Source organism: Megalops cyprinoides, chromosome 18 (genome assembly GCF_013368585.1).
Source record: "Megalops cyprinoides isolate fMegCyp1 chromosome 18, fMegCyp1.pri, whole genome shotgun sequence".
Lineage (NCBI taxonomy): Eukaryota > Metazoa > Chordata > Actinopteri > Elopiformes > Megalopidae > Megalops > Megalops cyprinoides.
The window spans coordinates 24,059,111-24,078,858 of NC_050600.1; the positions used below are offsets into that span (position 1 = coordinate 24,059,111).

The 19,748-nt window shown below is 40.6% G+C and overlaps 1 protein-coding gene across 1 annotated transcript; it reads right to left on the minus strand.

Annotated features, from left to right (window-relative positions):
* Window positions 1-1,706: 1,706 nt before the first annotated feature.
* LOC118793021 (interferon-induced very large GTPase 1-like) lies at window positions 1,707-13,509 on the minus strand. The gene is made up of 4 exons (XM_036550967.1): window positions 13,199-13,509; window positions 12,782-12,885; window positions 6,175-6,232; window positions 1,707-3,517 (listed from the first exon to the last, which is right to left on the minus strand). Exon 4 carries the CDS (start codon window positions 3,237-3,239, stop codon window positions 1,707-1,709), a length of 1,533 nt encoding a protein of 510 aa, XP_036406860.1. The 5' UTR covers window positions 3,240-3,517; window positions 6,175-6,232; window positions 12,782-12,885; window positions 13,199-13,509.
* Between the last annotated feature and the right edge of the window lie 6,239 nt (window positions 13,510-19,748).

Below are 19,748 nucleotides of genomic sequence, written 5' to 3' on the forward strand. Positions count from 1 at the left end.
TCCTGAGAAAAGGCAAATCAAAGGGACAGGAGACTTGGAGAGTTTCTGGGAAATTACTTTAGCCCCGTCACCCAAAGGATGTTCCGAAAGTAGAAGCACAATGACAGTGCTTACTGCCTGCAGAAATTCAAGTTGTTTTGGTTGTTCTGCTGCATCACCATGAAGGTTCAGAAAAGCCACACAGTCATCAAAAATGTCATCTTCCTTTCCTCCTGGACAGTACCATGCAATCTCCACAACTCCATTCATGAGCAGGCTGTCTGGAGTGCTGCCTTTGCAATGACGGTGGTAAAACACATGGTGCCTCTGTTTGCTAATGACACCATTCAATATCTGGGCCTTGGAGTTGGAAGATGCTCCTAATCTAATGAAGGAAACAATTGGCACTGGTGTATTGAACATTTGCTTTATATTGCACTTTCCAGAACTGTCAGATGTACCATGTTTTTTGCTTTGCCATGATTTACTGATGTGTCGAAGTGCCCAGAGGGGGAATTCCACCTCCCCTGTGCAGGGGCTTGGCACTAAGAAAGGTAGAGCCAAACTGACAGGTGGAGAGTTTTGAAAAAAGGTACTGTCGCAAAAAGTCATTGGCACAGTGGAAAATGGCCATGTGAACATCCATTGGATGAATGTGTGCCTGTTTGCTGCTCACCTCCGGGATGGATGTCTCATCAAAGGTAAAAAAATCATCATTTTCATCAACAGTTGCTTCATCATTCTCGGCAGCCATGATAGTTGCCTCAGGTTTTATAAACAGATATCTAGCTCTATAGTCTAACATCATCAGTTTGTAGAGGTAATGAGAGTTCAGTTCGTTCTCTTCTTTTGGTTGATTCACATTCAGAGATAGTCTGTCTATGACCAGAACATCTGCTTTTGTCAGCTTCTGGGGATAGCACTTACTTAGACCCAGCTTTTGGAGCAAATTCATAAAGCTGCCAGTTTTCTCACCCTTACTTTCATCCACTGGTATATTCTGTTCATTAGTGTGTTGAATCTCAGATAAAGATGGCACATGCTTTGCTAATAAGCTGTCCAGTTCTACGTCCGTTTTATTTGACTCTGCATTTTTGTCATCCATCTGGGAGCACGTCACAATAGAATTCAGTTGTCCCTCAAGCATTTCCCAGTCTTGATGGCTGTTTTCAATTGCTAATTCAACAGTATCCAAAAGGCTGTCCTTTAATTCTGACTTTATGAACTGCAATCTTTCACCTTTTTCCTTGGGGGAGACCTCTTTATCTTCATCAATGGACGTAGTCAAAGCTGTGATCAACAAGAAGGCCTGAGCCCTGGAAGCGCACGCTTCTCTCAGTGAGGAGTATGTGCTGTAAGCATTTTGGAGTTTATTCTGTAAAAAGCTAATTTCTTCAAAACCCAGAACATGATTAAATGTCTTACTATTCCTGCTGTATCCTAAGGCATTGATTATGGAATATATTAGCAGTTCAGCTTCTTGCTGATTGTTCTTCCTCAGGGTCTGACACAATGAGTTCAGTGAATGGGTTATAGTACATGTAGCTCTTACTTTGGAACTATGTCCCAGTTCAGCAGACCTGAAGGCATATCTGTCTTCTAGTTCTTCTTTAGCATGCTGCAGGATGTTGGCTAGCTCTGAGAATTCTGACACAGAAATGTCTTTGTACGTGTCTTCCTCAGATAGGTACACCCACTTCATGATTTCTGCTCTATGCCTGAAGTTTTTAACTGTGTACAGACCAGGGTCCAACAAACAGCGCATCAAAATTCTCAAATATCCAGCCTGTGGAATGATTGTTTTCTCTAACCACTTCCATCAAATAATCTTGAAGCTCTGGACTTGAGAGACAGGTTTGAATCCAGATGTTGTAGGATCCTGTTGTCTCATATAGCCTGGTTTTGAATTCCAATAATTCTGTTAATTGGGATTCACAGTCTGAGGCAGTCCAATTCTGTACTGACTGAATCAGTGCTTTTGCTCTTTCTATTTCCATAAGGACATCTTCTCCCCACAGTTCGTCCTCATTTAACTTAGTGATATCTTCATAAACATTCTTTAATTTGGTGCCTAAACTGAGAGCATCTTGGAAATCATTTTTGTGAGCAGACATGATGATTTCCCAGACAGGAATTAAAGTTGTTCCTCTGTCAACAACGCTCCAGGTTCTGTTACTAGTGACAAGATGAGACTTCCACTGCAAGTGATTATCAGTCTCAGCCGGACCACCAGTTTTACTGACTGACAGCTGCACTTTACTCATCAAGGTTTCACTGTGTCTTCCAGTAGAAGATCCTTTCACCTCTGAGGAAGAGATGCTCAATCCAGCAGAGACACTGACAATAGGTGTAGTGTATCCCGCTCCGACGTGAATGTTCAGAGCTTTAGATGTCAGCTTCTTCATCTCTGACAGTTCATCACTTCTAAAGCCTTCTGCAGAAGCAGTCCACCAGAAAACTCCCCCAAAGTGTATCGGGCCCTGGTTTGCATGGGAGCCAAATCTCTCATAAAAACTGCTGACTCTGTTCCTTAGTGCCATGCTCTCACCAGAATGTGAAAGGATAGTTTCAATTTCTTGAAGGGCCTTAATTGCTCCTTGTGAAAGCTTCAGTTTATCTTTTTCAATAAAACAGGATGCCAGTGGAATGTAGTTGTATTTTGTGCTGAAGATGGAAGACTGTTCACATGACTGAGTTCTTGTTTCTTCTGTCTCACTTGATTCATTTCTTTCGGTTGTATTTCTAATGCCAAAGCCCCATAATCCAACATTCAATGAGCTGCTGAAACTGAAGCCCAGCTTCTCCATGACTTTCTGATGAACTGTTTGAGATCTGTGGGATGAAAATTCTTTCTGCTCATACATGGCACTTTGTTTTGGGCCAATGAGTGAAAATGACAGGGGGACCTCAATGAGCTGCTCTCTTTTTGCCAACAAGTCCTCCAGATTTTGGGTTCTGTAAAAACCTTCTAACGCCAGACCACCAGATGCATTTTTCAAGACCTGCACATCTGAAATCGTCTCAGGAGAGAGTGAGGCACTCTGCAAAATTTCCAGCTGTCCATGCAAATGTTGTATTAGATCCTTCAGAGATTGACCAGGAGGAGCCCAGCTTTCCTTTGGGACATCGAGAGCCACACGAACCTTCTCTTCAAAGCCTTTCACCACTGCATCATTTCGATCTTTGCCCTCTTTATATAAGTTTTCAAGCTCATTTAGACCCTGTTGTACCTGTTCTTGAGATTTCCTTAAGGACTCCATTCTGTTTTTAGTCACTTTTGATGTACCCTATGCGATTCAGTCTTCAGTCAAACTGGTTCTTCCAACTGTTACTGTTATGTCCTTATTAGTGAACGGTTTCTGAAGATTTTATTCCATGTGTGTCTACAGCTTTAAATCCTCCACTGTCAAAAAATAACTGAGGATTCAAATGTATGACATTCAATTAATCTTAGAAAATCCTCAGTTCTAAAGTTCAATATGAATATCTGTGAATAATTTGTCTTCCACGACAACCTTCTTGTCCACTGGACCCATGCCTGGAACAACAAAACAAAATGGACACAAATCAAAATTACTGTGATCATCTAAAATACAGTGTAACTAAAGTCACTAAATGCATTCTTATGAAATATTTTACATGCATTGCTACTATTTTCCTCATAAAATTGTTTGCTGACACCTTTGTCTGCATGGCCTGATCACACAGAGCATTGGATTAGTCATGGCTTGGGTTCCTAGTAGATTGATTCATGGTTCATTTGGTCCAGTTTCCTAAACCTGTCAATAATCTTGAAAAAAAATTAAGGAAAATACAAATTTTAAATACAAAGACTAGTCTTAAATATGCTGAACCGCTCCAACAGAATTTTGTTCCAGTGGGAACATTTAAAAAAGTTCATTTACAAAACAACTTTATTTCACCCCTTTTTGTTTTTCAACGGTAAAAAGGCTCTTAGGGCCCCTGAATAATCAAAACTACAGTCCTGCGTTTTCAGTGACCGGGATCTGAAGGCTGTAATTCAACCAAAGTCCACAACGTGCTTCTGTAGCAGTTGAGCACTTAAAACAGATGACTGCAAAAAAGTGCAGATTAGATAGAGAGAGACACATAAATTTGGATCAATAAAACAGATTATTGCTTTAACTGAATAGAATGCCCAAGATAGTTCTGGTAATGGAAGTAAGCATTATATATGTCGTTCTTTGAACAAATGTGCTCAAAAATATATGCCTGCTGCACTGAACACAAATGGAGTTTTTTGAAAATCCTTCAGTTGATCTTCAAACTATGCAGTGAAGATAGTTTAATATTACAAATTGCTGACATTGAATGTGACAGGACAGTATAGTTGAGAAAAAATTCACATTGCTGAATGACATGATCATTTGGTAGTAATCATCCCAAACTACACTGTAGAAAAGTGCCACATTCCTTAGTCCATGTTTGTACACACACGTATCTGCCTCAGTAAGTACTATGCCTGAGTTCAACTGCTTGTATTACAATTGTCTGTAGAGAGAGAAGGGTGACATGCATTCTTGTTCAACGTATGTTATGTGTGCACATTAATTAAGATCATGTTCGTCTGTTATTTGTACCAAAATGAAGTGCTTCTTTGCTTAAGACAACACGTTAACATTGCACATTGGTTTTATGGTAGACTACACTGTTGTGGTCCAAATAATTCCAGCTAGCTAGCATCATCATTTCCTCTACATGCATGTGGTGCAGTAAAATCAAAATGGTACACACCTAGGACCTCTTGCGGTCACAAACAGAGCTACATCCTATTGTTAGCCTTGTTGCGCATGCGCAGTAGTGTTAGGGGCAGCTTCCTAAGCATTAGGCAACCTAGCCGCTATTAGCTCACAGCTGGTGTTCTGTCGATTTGTTCTACCTTATCGAAATGTCCTACCGTAGCGTAGTTTGATAGTCATATCTATCGATCTTTGCTAGCCTATCGGGAAATACTACTACAAGTAGGTTGTGCTACCTTAGAAGCCAAAAAAGGTCGGTAATTCTTTTTTACGGAGCCTGACTCCTGTGTCCTGACCGACGCCCCACTGTGACAGCAACATTAGCCTGAACCTACTTCACGGGTGAAACTGCCCCCTCAGTTTCTTACACCGCTGACTGTATATCCGGAGGAAGCAATGGTTTGTGTGACGCAGATCACAGACTTATCAAGCTGGATCACATACATTTCTCTTCCATTTCAAAAGCACTACTGCTTTAAACCAAATAAATATTTAATGATGCACACATTTTTACAGGCCTATTGAACTGATGTTGCAAGGTTGTCCCAACTGCTTCTATTGTTTCATGAAAGGAAACATTACTGAGCGTGAAAATGTTTTTCAAAATGATGTTTTAGTGTAAATATGCTATGATATTGCTGCCTAGATGCTTTTCTTCCCTGCAGAAGGTATGCAAGGAAAGTGGTGCATAGGTTGGAAACCTATGCAAGTCAGGGTTTCAGAGACTGCTTCTTGCAGCAACCAGTAGGCGTCCTCGTGACAGCCTGTCTGGCCCAGTTGCCTGCTACTTCTCCGAGCTTCCACTGGAGGGACAGTCTTCCTGTTTGTGCCTGAACTGAGTATGCCTGATCTAGCTGAATTGTTTTCACCTGTGTGTCATCAGTTTCTGTGTGTTTTCCTGCTCCATTTAAACCCTGCCTGTGGCTTTGTCCCCTGCTCAGTCTTGAGCTGCCCTGTGTTGTGTGCTTTCCTGTGCCCAGGTTTGCTTGTTCCTAGTAAAGATTCTTTGTGTATTGAAACCCTTCTGTATTTTGTGTGTGGTCTTTGCATCTGGGTCCCTCCTGCTCAGTCAGTTTTGATGACAGTATCTGCTAAATGACAGAACTGTAATGTAACTGTTGTTTTGTGTGGAGGAGACAGCTATTTTTTACCTCCACAATGAATGGTCTCTTCTTGTTAAGTGTTAGTTTATCAACCACGTGGGAAAGAGACCAGCTTCTCTCCCACCCTAAAATCCCACCCACTTTAACCCCCGACCTCCTCCTCTCCATCTCATTAAAGAAAAGTGGACTCAAACTTAGATCTGGAAGATGACGATGATACATTGGGTCAGGCTTCTTATTTGTCTACTGTTGACAGGAGAGTGAACAAACCCATGTGTGACTCATAAATGTGACAACAAAAGAGTGTCAGCATGATGGCTCAGAAAGCTTACCTGTCGGCAGGTCCACAGGCTGCTGGAGAGGCAAGCAGGATGGTGCAGCAGCAGCTTCCTGGGAGACGGCAAGAATAAGATGAGTGAGTGACAGTGGAGCTGCCCATACTAACTACAGCCCCAAGTCTCATTTAATTTTTTTCATTTATTTTTTTCTTTTTATGGTGCTCTCCTCCTAGTCAACAGTGTCCCAGGGCAAGACCCTGTCCTCCATTTTCTTTAAATAAATATAAATAAATCTCTTAAAGGAATCGTTCTAAGCTTTGTTCAGTCGTTTCATACTTCAAGAAGCCATGTAAGTAATCTTGCTTTGTGAAATAGCCTATTTGAGAAAAGGAGAGTACGTATGTACTTTTGTAAAAATGTATATGCGCAAATTATGTGCTTTGGAAATATTTAGATAACGTAACTCATGCCAGTAAAGCAAATTTAAATTCAACTTAAGTAAAATGTGAAATGAGAGAGAGAAAGAATTACAATTTCACCTAGCAATGTAGTCACTGTGGGACAGGTGAGGTGCATTTAAACAATGGAAAGGTGAAGAAAAATTATAAATTGTTCATGGAGAGGGAAACCTTTAGCAGCACAATACGTATCTGACCGCCACAGCCTGAGAGACAATGGGCAGGAAGCATCTGTCCAGCTACTGTATTAAGGTAAATAAATATATGTATGTCCGTTTCTGTATCTATGTATATATTTTCGATTAATTTTCCTCTTGTTCGCATACATATGGTCATACCAATAAAGCTTTTTTGAATTTGAAGAGAGATATGTACAGTATATATATGTATATATACAGTTGGCTGACAGCACGCTTTTCAATTTGATGAATTGAACAATTTGTGAACTTCATTTTTTTCACCTTTATTTATCTATCTTAGTTTAAGTGTCAGTGAGTTTGTTACAATATTAATCCACAATCCGTAACAAACTGTCCTTCACCGATATACACAATGCCGGTGGCTGGCGAAATAAAGATAGTAGCAGCTGAACAGAGCACCAATTCCATACATATTTGGCTAATTTGAATAATCTATAATATAAGATAGATGTATTTAACACTTTTTGGTCACTGCATAAATCCATTTGTGCTATTTCATAGTTTGATATATTTACTATTATTCTAAAATGTGGAAAATAGAAAAAAATGAAGAAAACTGTATGAAGGTGTGTCCAAACTTTTGACTGGTAGGCCTACTGTAAATACTGAACATTTGCTACTTTCGACTACTCATCTAGCGATTCACTTTCACCTCCTCAACGTTTATGAATTTAAGGAATCAACTCAGTTAGGAGGCTGCAGGTAACTACTGACAGTGTGTCGCTTTCTTCACTGGGGTGTGAACAATTGTGGGGCTGGACAATTGTCAGGGGCAGTAGATACGCAACCGTGATTTACCTCTGTGTGATCCAAACTATGGAGGACGAAAGCTGCCAAAATCAAAAATAAATAAATGACTCAAAAAAGAATATACATTTCTTTATGCATTTCTTCGTCTTTTTACATCTTCATGCATTTCATCCTCATTAGGCAAATGGGATTGACATCAGAATACATGATAGACTATACCTGCCTTAGTTGCTCCCACACCGGTGGCCAGGCTCACTACAGAAATGGCTACCTCCAGTCAGGAGATCGCTAGAGAATTGAGGCGCTTAGCTGATCTAGCTGAAAAGAATACCCTCAGTCTGGACTAGGGCGGGGTATCCTGGGGATACTTTTCTCGGTATTTCATTACGCTCGTTGTTGCATAAACGTTAAATAAATAAACAAATTCACAGCACTGAACTCTAAGATATGGAAAGAACGTAACTGCTTCCCTTTCCCGAAGTTGCAGAAACCATGGCGTCCAGTGCACCACACCGCGTCCTTTTTCCATTGACCCCAAAGGGAATATTCCTGGCTCTTTCTGCCAAACAAATGGGTTTACAGTCATATTTTCAATCCATTTATAACAATAATGACTTAGGTAGGAAGCTAATACTAGCTGGCAATGATTTGTGAATCCGTGTGGCCTGAACTAGCTGATATCAGAGGAAGTGCGGGTTATGAAAAAAAATGATTTCACTTGTAGTGAGCGAATAACGTGTAATTTTATGTAACAGCTTTATATGCAGCTCACAGGAATTAAAATAACAATTATATATATAGCTTTATAACGAATCCTACTGAAATCAATATAGCTGCCCGGGAAGCTAGCAAGCATCATTTTAAGTGACGATAATAGCACTAACATTTCTACAATGTTCCCCTTCGCTACAAGACCGTCTGCACTCATTATCACTGACTGGCAAGCGCTGGGTCGATCCGTATATATCTCGATGTTCATACACAGTTCAGTAACCATTAAAGTTCAAGCTACTTTACGACTGTAAATTCTTGTAGGACATTCATCAATTATACACGTTCCATTAACTTCATTGCCGAATTGTGTCAAGTAAAATCACACCTTGATTTTTATCCTTTTATCCATTATGGGTGCAACTTGGTTGCCTTATGCCATACTTTGCCATCCGACGGTTCTCTCTCACCAACACCAAGCCTTGCAATGTCACCGAGAGACAAAGCCACAAGCAAAAAAACTTTCTAGGGTTTCCGCAGGAAGCATATGAGGAGGGCGCCCGACTGTCCCAGCATTATTTGTGCGGTATACGGACAGTGTTCGGCCACTTCCTCCAAATTATTGAAAACAAAAGGGTCAACCTCTGTTAACGGGGAGTGTGTGGAAGAATTGGCTAGCTAACGTTAGCTACACATGGCTAGGGGCTAGGTACATTGGGGTGCTAAAAGAGATCGTATATAGAGACTGGAGAGGTAGAATCAGAAGTTGCAGACACTAGAACGGAGGCTAGCGCACCGCAACATGTCCACTTCCCATTGATACAATATAATATAATGGGGAAACTCCTGTCTTTTCCCACCAAACTAAGTGGATTACAGTCATATTTACAACACTTCCAATGTTGTAGCCTACAGCATATTGTTAAACACAAAAGTTGGTAAAATATCCAGTGCACTACCAAACTATGGACAGACAGAAGTACATTTTGAATAATCCCTGATAGTTATATATACATTTTTCTACAATCATAACAACATTAGCTACACTGGCTTACGTTTTGACGGCCCACAGATTTCAGTGTAATGCTACTTGCTATAATTTTAATTTTCTTACAGACAAAAAGATAAAATCCTGTAACTTACCGCAACAGCAACCCACCCCGAGACCTATCCCGAATCACATCAGCCCTGAATCCCCCTTAACAATACATGAAGAAATGTAAAAGAGGAAGAATTGCTAAAGAAATGTAAAAAGATGAGGAAATGCATGAAGAAATGTAAAAACAAAAGTATATTCTTTTTTGAGACATGCTGTTACGTCCCAGGTGGGTAATGGCGTCTAGGGGTACGTATATGGGACGCAACACAAAAGGAAACAACCAGACACGGGAGCAATATAGGGGAGCACGATATATTTATAATATTTACAAGACGATATACAATGACAAACATTCACAGGGCAAACAAAAAGGGGGGAGGGAGGACAACAGACGGTGTCAAAGAAAAGAACAAAACAAAACAAAACCAACCCTACATACCTATACAAATCCAACTAGATACAAAGGCAAAAAGGGGTGGCAGAGCCAAACGAAACCTACCTACTCTAACTAATTTAACCAAAAATACACAGGAGCGGCACCCGCCTCTAACCTAACCCTAACACGGCGAACCCTCACACGGGGATCCCCCAGCTTACCTGTCCTCCTCCCACGACAACCGAAATGCAACCAAATCCGAGACAAGATCCACAACCAAAGTCAGTACACGATGCAATATCAAAGTACGGTATAGGCAAGTTTGTAACAGAAATGAACACAACGGATCAGAAAAAGAAAACAGCGAGACGATCACCCCAAGCATCCAGCATCTTTAAATCGGGGCGCCCCGTTTTCTGGTTGGCCGAGCCGGAACGAGGAGGCGGGGCGCAGCGCCGCGGGATACCTGCGTCAGGGGAGAGAGCGGAAGAGGAGAGGGGGGGAAGAAACCGAGACGCAGGCGACCCAGACTCCACACGCCCAGTGCGCAGCACGTAACACATGCATAATGAAATGTATACTTTTTCGAGTCATTTATTTATTTCTTTAAATATTTTTGATTTTGGCAACTTTCGTCCTCCATACCAAACATTGCATTTATATTTACAATTATTGCACTCGTATCTCTGGCACGGTAGTACGGATGAAGCGTGGAAGTTCATTCCATCAAGGACAACGGCAAAGAAAGTTCTGGATAGTGATTTCATAAACATCGGTTAAGACTACTACATGTGCAAAAAGCGGGAACATTAACAGTTTACACAAATCACTGCATCTGGCGCACAAATGCTTGTGACACCATTAAAAGTCGAGGAAGTAAAAAACATTACAGGTACGTAAATTACTAAAAACACCACTAACAGACAAAAGTCGTCTCCCCGCACACAAACATGAAGATGCTGCAGCAAATGTCTGAAGAGCCGCTCCTACGTAGTGGCACAACCGTAAATACTGAATTACCGGCGCATTTCTTTCCACTTATTAATTAGTAAGGTAGCAATTGATGGCCCAATAGTTGCTACTAATCCGTTTTATAAAAGCATTAATATGCTTGAGGATGATTATTGGCACTTCGTAATATCGGCAATTCGTTACGAACTCCTGAAGCTACTGAAAAACGAACCGATCATTTGAATCAGCTGTGTTGGAGCAAGGAGAGATCTAAAACATACGGGACAAGTGGCCCTCCAGGAGAGGTTTGGAAACCTCTGGGATAAGCAATCAGCATCATCATCATCATGCATCATGCAATCATGCTGACCATGACCAAAGCATTAAGACTTTTCCTCAGTCTGCACTCCAGTTTCTTTGGGGGTGCATTCTGTGGGATAGAAGGCCTTCACTACAGAAGTGTCTCATCTTATATGGTGGGCAAAGTGCAGCAATAGCGCAAATGTCTGCATTTTACACAAGATGCAAAAAGCTAAGTGCCGTTTCTGTTAACCTGACCATTCCCCTTAAAGTTAAGCAGTGCTTCAGTGGTGTCCTTTACTCAGTACACAACAGTAATCATACAAGATACCTTTTAGACTGATAACCAACAGTGAGTGTTTCAGGTGAGCACAGAAAAGATGTGTCTTCATATTCTCAAAGTGTTGGAAGATAGTGAAGGACTCGGCAGAACAGATGAAGTGTGGAAGTCCATTCCATCATCGGGGACAGTGGCAGAGAAAGGGATTACTTGCCACTTAATTGTTCAATATATATATATACCAAGCCAAACATTTTTTTCTCAAGATGTATTATATTCCAAGGTGACAACACACACATACACACTGCTAAACAAAGGTTCAAGAGTGGTCTCCCAAATCACTAGATATAAACATAATTAAACCTTTATGAAAAGTTCTGGAATGTAGATGTCCATCTCTTTCATCTCTTAAAGAACTGCAGGCTTTCCTTCTTGAAGAATGGTCTGTATATAAAACTTGCTGAACTGTAACTGAAATTGTTTAATAGTGATGAATCATGAGCTCTTTTCAGGCAGCGACACAGTGTCTTCTCATCTTCAATATATAATATTTCAGTTTGAGGCAGACTTCCCATTTAAGAATGGCCAGTGACTAACTAACTTTGTTGTTATTTTGTCCACACTGAATAGGGAGCAATGATGCATGTGATGCACATCAGATTAAACCAAATGTATATTTACAGATAAATATAGATGTAGTTCAGATGACTTCACATTGGGGCCAGTGCAGAGCAGTGTTTGTGCGCCTCACCTAAGTGTTTTTCACGTTTTGGGATTCAGACTTATCTTACGCAACAGCATTTCCCTTAAAATGGGTGGTGCAAAGCTGCACGCTGTAGATAAACAGAAATTGCTCCGGAAAACCACACCTCCCTGTCAAAAGTCGTCATTGCAGAATGCAGTCGCAAGACACTCACTTTAGGCATGAAAGCTGAGCAGATACTTTTGAGAAAATAAAGCAGTTCTGGAACCAAGGCATCTGTAAAAATTCAGCATCTCATTTATAGACTAATTAAGTGGGGTTTAAGAAATTGGGCGAATTGATTCAAATGTAAAATTATGTGAAATGGAAAATCTCTGTTTCCTATTTTTATGTTCACTAGTCTTTGCCTGTCTAGTCACCAACAATGTTGCTGTTACACAGTATGGCCACTGCGGTTGCACAACCTTTTCCTGTGCAGAAGGGTCATGGAGAGAAAAGCAACTTACAAGTCAGAATATTTGAAAAATAATGAGCACACCCTTATTTCGAGAAACACACCCTCATTTTGGGCAAACGCTGCGCATACTAGTAACAGAGGCTTGCAACTCTCGGCCGAAGCTCTTAAGCACACATACACAGTGTATCTCAAGTCTGAATTGGCCCCATTGTGAGGTTTTTCCAAATGCTGCTACTTATTGAGTCCCACAGCTTCCTCAGTACCTAAGGTTTTCGTAGTGCTATGCTAACTTAGCCCTATGTCTAAATCTCCACATAGGCCACGTTCTTGTAAGTTATCACTATTTGCTGTGTGACGCTGACAGCTATTTGATTACCTCCAGAGTTGGCAAGGGACACTGTGATTTGAGCTTCTGAGCACTGAGGTGTTCCAGCAAAAGTCTTAGATATCCACAACCAATGGGAGTTGTCCCTAAGGCCTCTGTGAAAAGAATGCAGAGAACTAGTGAAAACATTTTAATATATGCATTTGTTTTAAAGAGCCACATAATTTGCTCATGCTCTGTGGAAATAAGGACACACAGCCCCAAATCTCAATCTGAAGACTTTCCCAGAATTGCCCCTGTTGCTTATTCCCTTACTTGCACCTACACAGGTAACTGCCACACTCCTTAGAACAACCCCCAGTTCATCATTTCTCCTCTGACTGGCCTTATCCTCAGCATCCACCAGTGGTACAGCCAATACGGACAGAGCATTTAGACATTATAAAGCTGGTGTGGCTTCCCCCTTACCTGTTTCCCTGCGATGAACAACTGGAGGGGTGTTAGAGGGAGCAATTGCCTTTGTACTTTATCTGTGCAACTGTAAGTTCCCTTTACTCTGGGTAGGATTGCATGCTGGTGGGGGGACCTTTGATTCTAGTGACTGTTTAAGTAGAACCACATTTATCAGTTATTTTTACTGTGATGAAGTGTCTTTATTTCCTGACAACCATGCACTATTATTGAAAATCGCTTGCTTAGTGAACTGCACCATCACAGTGAGTAGCAGACAAAGTGAAAACATTATTTTAATGTAAACCCAGCTACCTAGCATCATAGGCCCTGTGTACACTTGGTTTTAAAATGCGTCTTGGGCGATCGGATCACAAGTGGACAGCCGAGACACATCCCCGTTTACACCTGTGTCTAACACGTGTATCCAGCCGACCACTTGTGCTCAGATTTTGTTACTGCCTGCGTCGCCCCGCCTACAGTTATTACGTCAGTCTCTGTCGCCAGACAAGCACCAGATTTGTTTAGCACGGGCTAGCTAAGAAAACAAAAATGTTTCAAGAACTAATACACACGTACAGGGTATTCTAACTGTTGAGATTGGCAGGACAAAGTCATCTGCGACTTGCAAAAGAGCGCAGGGCAAGACGAAAAAGGAAGAATGTTACAAAAGCATTTTTTTTCGAGCGTTGGCGCGCTGTCACCAAAACAATCACCACGTCCTGCATTGATGACGTATTTTCCTGTTACTCCTGTTAATGGGCGTCAATGGAGAGGAAAACGCTTAATTTTCTGTTTTGGACAGGAAATCTTATTTCATTTGTACAACATTGCATTTGTCACTGCACTTATGTTCTATATGTTATACATAAAGTTGCTTTAAAATGGGAAAAAGGAAAACGCTTAATTTAAGATAGCGTCCATACTCATAGGATTTCGGTTTTGATTCTTTTGACACGTGGAAGACAAGACATGGCCGAGAGAAATTTCATGATCATTGGACGATATTTTGGAACATTAAGCCACGTTCAGCCTTTTCACGTTAAGAGTTTTAGAATGTCCTCAGTTGCTTCTCCATGTTCGGCTGCCCCCTACACTGCCTGTTTTTATGTCCTGTCTTAAAACACATTTTTATTCCTTGGCTTTTAACTCAGTATGAGATTTGCTTTTTCTTTTGTTTTATTGCTATGGTCTCATTGCTTTTATTTATTGTCTCATTTTTTAACTGGTCTCTCTCTTTTATTGTGTTGTCTTATGGTTTTTGCTATTCTGATTGTACAGCACTTTGGTCAACTGCTGTTGTTTTTAAACGTGCTTGATAAATAAATAAACTTGACTTGACTTCCAAAGACACGCTAGAGATTGTGCAATCACTTCACCGGTCACTGGAGCTGCAGACAGCGACAATCAGGTTGGAGCGAAGGTGATAATGATCACGTCAGAGTCACCACGTGTCAGTCAGCTTCATGACAGTGAAACTGGCCATGGTCCAGTCCTCGATGACTTTGTCAAGTGCTGTGAGGAGTCTTACCTTCAGTTGAATATATATATTGAATATATAAGACAAAAGACATGATCATTGATTTTAGGAAAAATGCCCACGCACAGGAGATCACATCCATTAAAGGTCAGACTGTTGAATGTGTGCAATCTTATAAATATCTAGGCACAATTATTGACTCTAAACTGACCTTTGAAGTGAATTGTGAAGCAGTGTATAAGAAGGGGCACCAGCGCCTATTCTGTCTGAGAAAATTGAATCGTTTCCATATTGACAAATCCATGATGACCTTATTTTATCATGCTTTTATTGAATCAGTTTTATCTTTTTCTCTGGTGTCATGGTTTGGAAACCTTTCTCTAAAAAACAAAAACTCAATCAAATAGTTAAGTGGTCTAGCAGGCTGATTGGTGAGTCACAAGCTAATCTGGAGGCCCTGTATATCAGGCATCTAAAGCGAATAACAAACTCAGTTTTAAGTGACGCCTCCCACCCCCTACACAGAGTTTCAGCTCCTTCCTTCTGGTTGCAGGTTTTTAGTTCCAAGTTGTAGAACAAAACGATACAAAAACAGTTTTGTTCCAGCAGCCATTACACAGAAGAATAAGTCATAGTATAATTGTTCATAGTATAATTGTTTTCTTCTGTTTTATTTTATTTATTTATTTTAATTGATTGAACTCTTTTATTGACTGTTTTATTGTCTTTTAGTACACTTTTAAATGTCTTAGGAAAGAATGGACCCCTGAGAACTTTTATGTTATGTTTTATGTTTTATGTGTTATGGTCTTTGTTGCCTGTAGAGCAAGTGTGAAGATGAATGATGTATGACAAGTGTCTGTCTGTTACTACATGTGTGTACATGAATTAGGACTCTTTACTGCAAACCAAATCTACCTCTGGGTACAAATAAAGTAACCTGAACCTGAACCACATTGTAGGACAGCCAGTCACAACCAATGAAGGAAGTGGTGGCTGTTGAAGGCAGATGCGTGCGTTACGTCTTTGGAAGCAGTGGTTAGTGATCGCGAGATGAAGCTTCATGAAGCCTTGAAGCTTTCCAGCCAGCTGTGTTGAAAAGTGGTTCATTTCTCGAGGCTTCAACTGCACTCTAGGGACACCTGCAGGTCAATGGAAATATGATACAAGAAAAATTCTTGGCATGTTGACAGCGCCGAGATGTGCGCTTGCCTACACATGAAAGTCATGTCAAATGAAGAAATAGTTCATTTTAAGCATTTATGGTCAGTGTTATTTTGTAATGAAATTGAAACTCTTCAGGTATGATCTAGGTATTAGTCTTTTCACCGTAATGCAAGGACTTTGGCAATGCCTGCCTATAGCCTATATAATATAATATAATATAAATCATCTGATCAGTGAGTGTTTTTCTGGGTAGCATAAGCCATTCTGACACTGAAGGTTCTTTAAAGGGGACAGAGTGGAAAACATGTTGCAAAATGATCCGTGACAACACGAAATAACAACATAACCTAATAATTAGGCTTATGTTATATTTCATGGAAATCATCGCTGGAGAAATCAAATCAGAGTTGTCTACACGTTGCTGGCTCCATCTCAGTCAATATACTATTATCACAAAATCGCAACTCAAAACTCAACTCAACTACCGCAAACACTGACAACAACCCATGCATTCGAGAGAAACAGTCGAAACGTTGCGCCAAGATCCTATTGCCTGAGAATGTTTACTTGAACAACAGTCCCTTGTGTTGTGTGCCACAGTCCATATGTTGTCAGGTCTCCTGTTTCCACCTTACATGTGTAAGACTGGTGAACAGTAGTTAGAAGGTAGTTCTACATGTGTACATGTGTATTATGATAATGTAAAAATCATGATACAATGTTTGAGTAAGTGGCAACAACTGTGCTTTGTTTTTCTGTTGTACTCTTGCTCAAACCATTCTGCAATGATTTTTATATATTATATTTTGTATAAATGTCTCCCCTTATTATGTATACATATGGTATGTATAAATTCAGTGCCCTCCATATTTATTCATATCTCTGATTATATAGGACAAAATGACATAAAAACGTGTACAGGGACATTTTATTGCTTAAAGTAGTAAAAAATATATATATATACTTTAAGCTTAACAGTAGACTGTTACACAAAGGTTGCTAAATAAAAAAAAACTAAATTTGGCACTTATTAAGCAGTGGCTGGGTAGGAACTACTGTGTCCCGACAGTAAATTATCTAATATACCAGACAATAACATGGTTTGAAACACTTATCTTTGCGAATCATTTTAAAATAGTCAGTATCTTGCTTATCGTCATTACTGGTCTAGGGAAATGTCTTGTTCCCTGTCTGGTCACATAACATAATGCTAGAAGGATGTCAAGGGTAATTACACTGAGAAATGCAGAATAAACATGGTGTGACCAAGAAAAAAAACTGCTTTCAGTTTCATTTTCCCGGAAAGACTGTCTTGTCCTGGAGGAAGAGACACCATATTTGGTCAGCATTGTCAAAACGAAACTGAAAATAATATCCTGTTATTTAATCATGAGACTGACTGCCTCAGAGCCAAGTCTACCGAGCACTGTACAGCAGAAAAGAGGGAACTAAGATTGGGAACTAAGCTGATTGGGCATAAGCTTTGATTCTTTCTTAGTTCAGTTCAAATTTGCTTTTATTGGCATGAGTTAGGTTATGTAAATATTGCCAAAGCATATAATATGCACATATGCCTATGTACATAAATACTTTTGTTCTCTCAGGTTGGCTTCTTTAAATAAATAAATGAACAAATACATGATATTAGTTAATATAACTTACCTTTTCGTGAATGTCAGCACAATACTCCTTTTGGTGTGGTGGGTTGCAACAAAAGCATCAATGTTGTCATCCAAATCTACTTCTTTCGGCCTTATGCAATTTATTTATAGAGGCAGGTTGCTTGTCCTCGAATGTGTAGACAAATGTTACTGCATAAAGACAACGTTAAACTGTTAATAAATGTAAATTTTACCTGTAAAAACAACCCATTGAAGTCAGCTAATCTGTAGCAAATGGCGAGAGCAGTCACTCCACCCGGCCTCGAACACAGGCCTACAGGGTACCAAACTGCAGCGTTGACTGCGACGCCAAAGAGCCAGGCTTGTTGGTATGGTAGTCAGAGCACATACTCAACCTTAGTGACGGCACTCCGTCACACTGCCCTCCCCTTCAGGAAGCGCGCCCATGCGCTTCACACACCAAGGCGTCCCTCACGCATTCCCCGCCGTACTTCTCCCCTCCCAGGGTGCCCCACTCACTGGTGCTTCACCCATCTCTGGGGTCCCTCACACACCGGGGTCAACCGAACCTGGGGGGGTCCCTCGGACAGCTCACACACTGGGCACGCCTCCGACGGCCTCGCGGCAAGCCATCCCACTCTAACACCACTTGTGAGAATGGCGTTCAGTCAAACAGGGGAGCCGACAACAGAAATAGAGTGAACAGCACTAATTTTATTAAAGTGCCCAAAAAAAATAAACTAATAACCAACAGTGGTGAACTACAAATGAAAACAGGAAACATGAGGCAATCCGTCCCAGAATGTTTCTACCTGTGGGCTTCAGCCAGGTCTTAACTCAACCCTAACCCCTTTTTTTTCTTTGATCCAGATGGAGGCCTTAAATACGCTTACCCCCCCCCCCCCCCCCCCCCAAGCCCTACCATTGTTAGGATTAAAATCAATCAACTAAGGAGAAACAATAAAAAGCTTAATTCTCTCCCTAACATACATAACATGAAAATACAGAAACAATAAATTCAACATACACATTTACCCCACTACCAATATAGCAGGATTACCCAAACATTGAAAACAATTCCCCCCTCGTACTACACCAATGTGATCTACACTTCCAACAATGCATAAAACCACCATGTTGAGTGCGGTGCGCACTTTGCATGCCACCAGACACACAAGTGAGTTCGACCGGGATTTCTTTACTACAGTAAGTTTGATAAATGACATACTGTACACTGTATAAAGTCCAGACATAGCTTACTGTCAATACATGTGAAGTATTACTTTATCTTTTCTTTTCTTTTTTTAATGCAAACCCTTTCGGTGGATAAATAAGAATGTATCCGGCGACTTTAACCAACCAATAACAAACATGAAATAAAACATGGTTTGGTGTCTTTACAAATTCCATTTTAGCCGATGCGCGTTTTCCCTTGCTTCCTCGTAACGAGACGGACGCCGAACTTTGGGACGGAGAATTATAACCAAAATTAGTTCTCCGTCACATAACCTTGGAGTGCGGACTGAGGAAAAGTCTTAATGCTTTGGTCATGATGACCTGGGTGCTGATTGCTTATCCCCTACTAATCTGGTGCATTGGAGACATTGGATAGAACCCAGACCGTATTGTGGTGGATATCCCCCTGGTCTGGGCCAAATGGACCGAGGGTCTTCCTCCACATTTTAATGCCTTCCAGAAAATAATAAGTCCTCACAGAGTCTGATGTAATCATGGTTGTTTGGTTTATTGCATATGGTGATCAATCACATACAGTAAACCGGGTTGGTCCGCGGAGCAACAGGTGTATATGCGGTGTGTATACATTCACAAAACACTCCCCAATCACTCCGCCTTCCCCTCAGCCTACATCCATCCTTTATACCTTTTCTCATTCCTCCTATCCCAGACCACAATTTCCAACTCCTCCCAGGCTCCTCCTTCAAGATCATCCCATTTTCCATTTTAATACACCATTATTTAATTTTTAAGCTGTTACATTTACCCCGCCTGGAAAGTCCCATAAACTCCATAGTCATTAATTGTATATTATTTTTAAACATAACACTTCTGAAATTTCCCATTATTTCCACTCCACACCTATATGATTTTTAAACATAATTAAATAATACACAGCATATATGCCTGGAATATTACCATTATTTCCAGGCCCACGTTTAAATAATAAAAAAGGTTAAGTAACTCAGTTAGCCAGACCGCGGTGCTGCAGACTGTAAGAAGGCACACAGATATCTATGTGCCATAAGCTACAAGGTTAGGCCTTAAAGCAAAGGGTTAATGT

Coding starts and splice junctions, on each gene's coding strand:
- LOC118793021 (XM_036550967.1), bottom strand. CDS start 3,239: ATGGAGTCCTTAAGGAAATCTCAAGAACAGGTACAACAGGGTCTAAAT.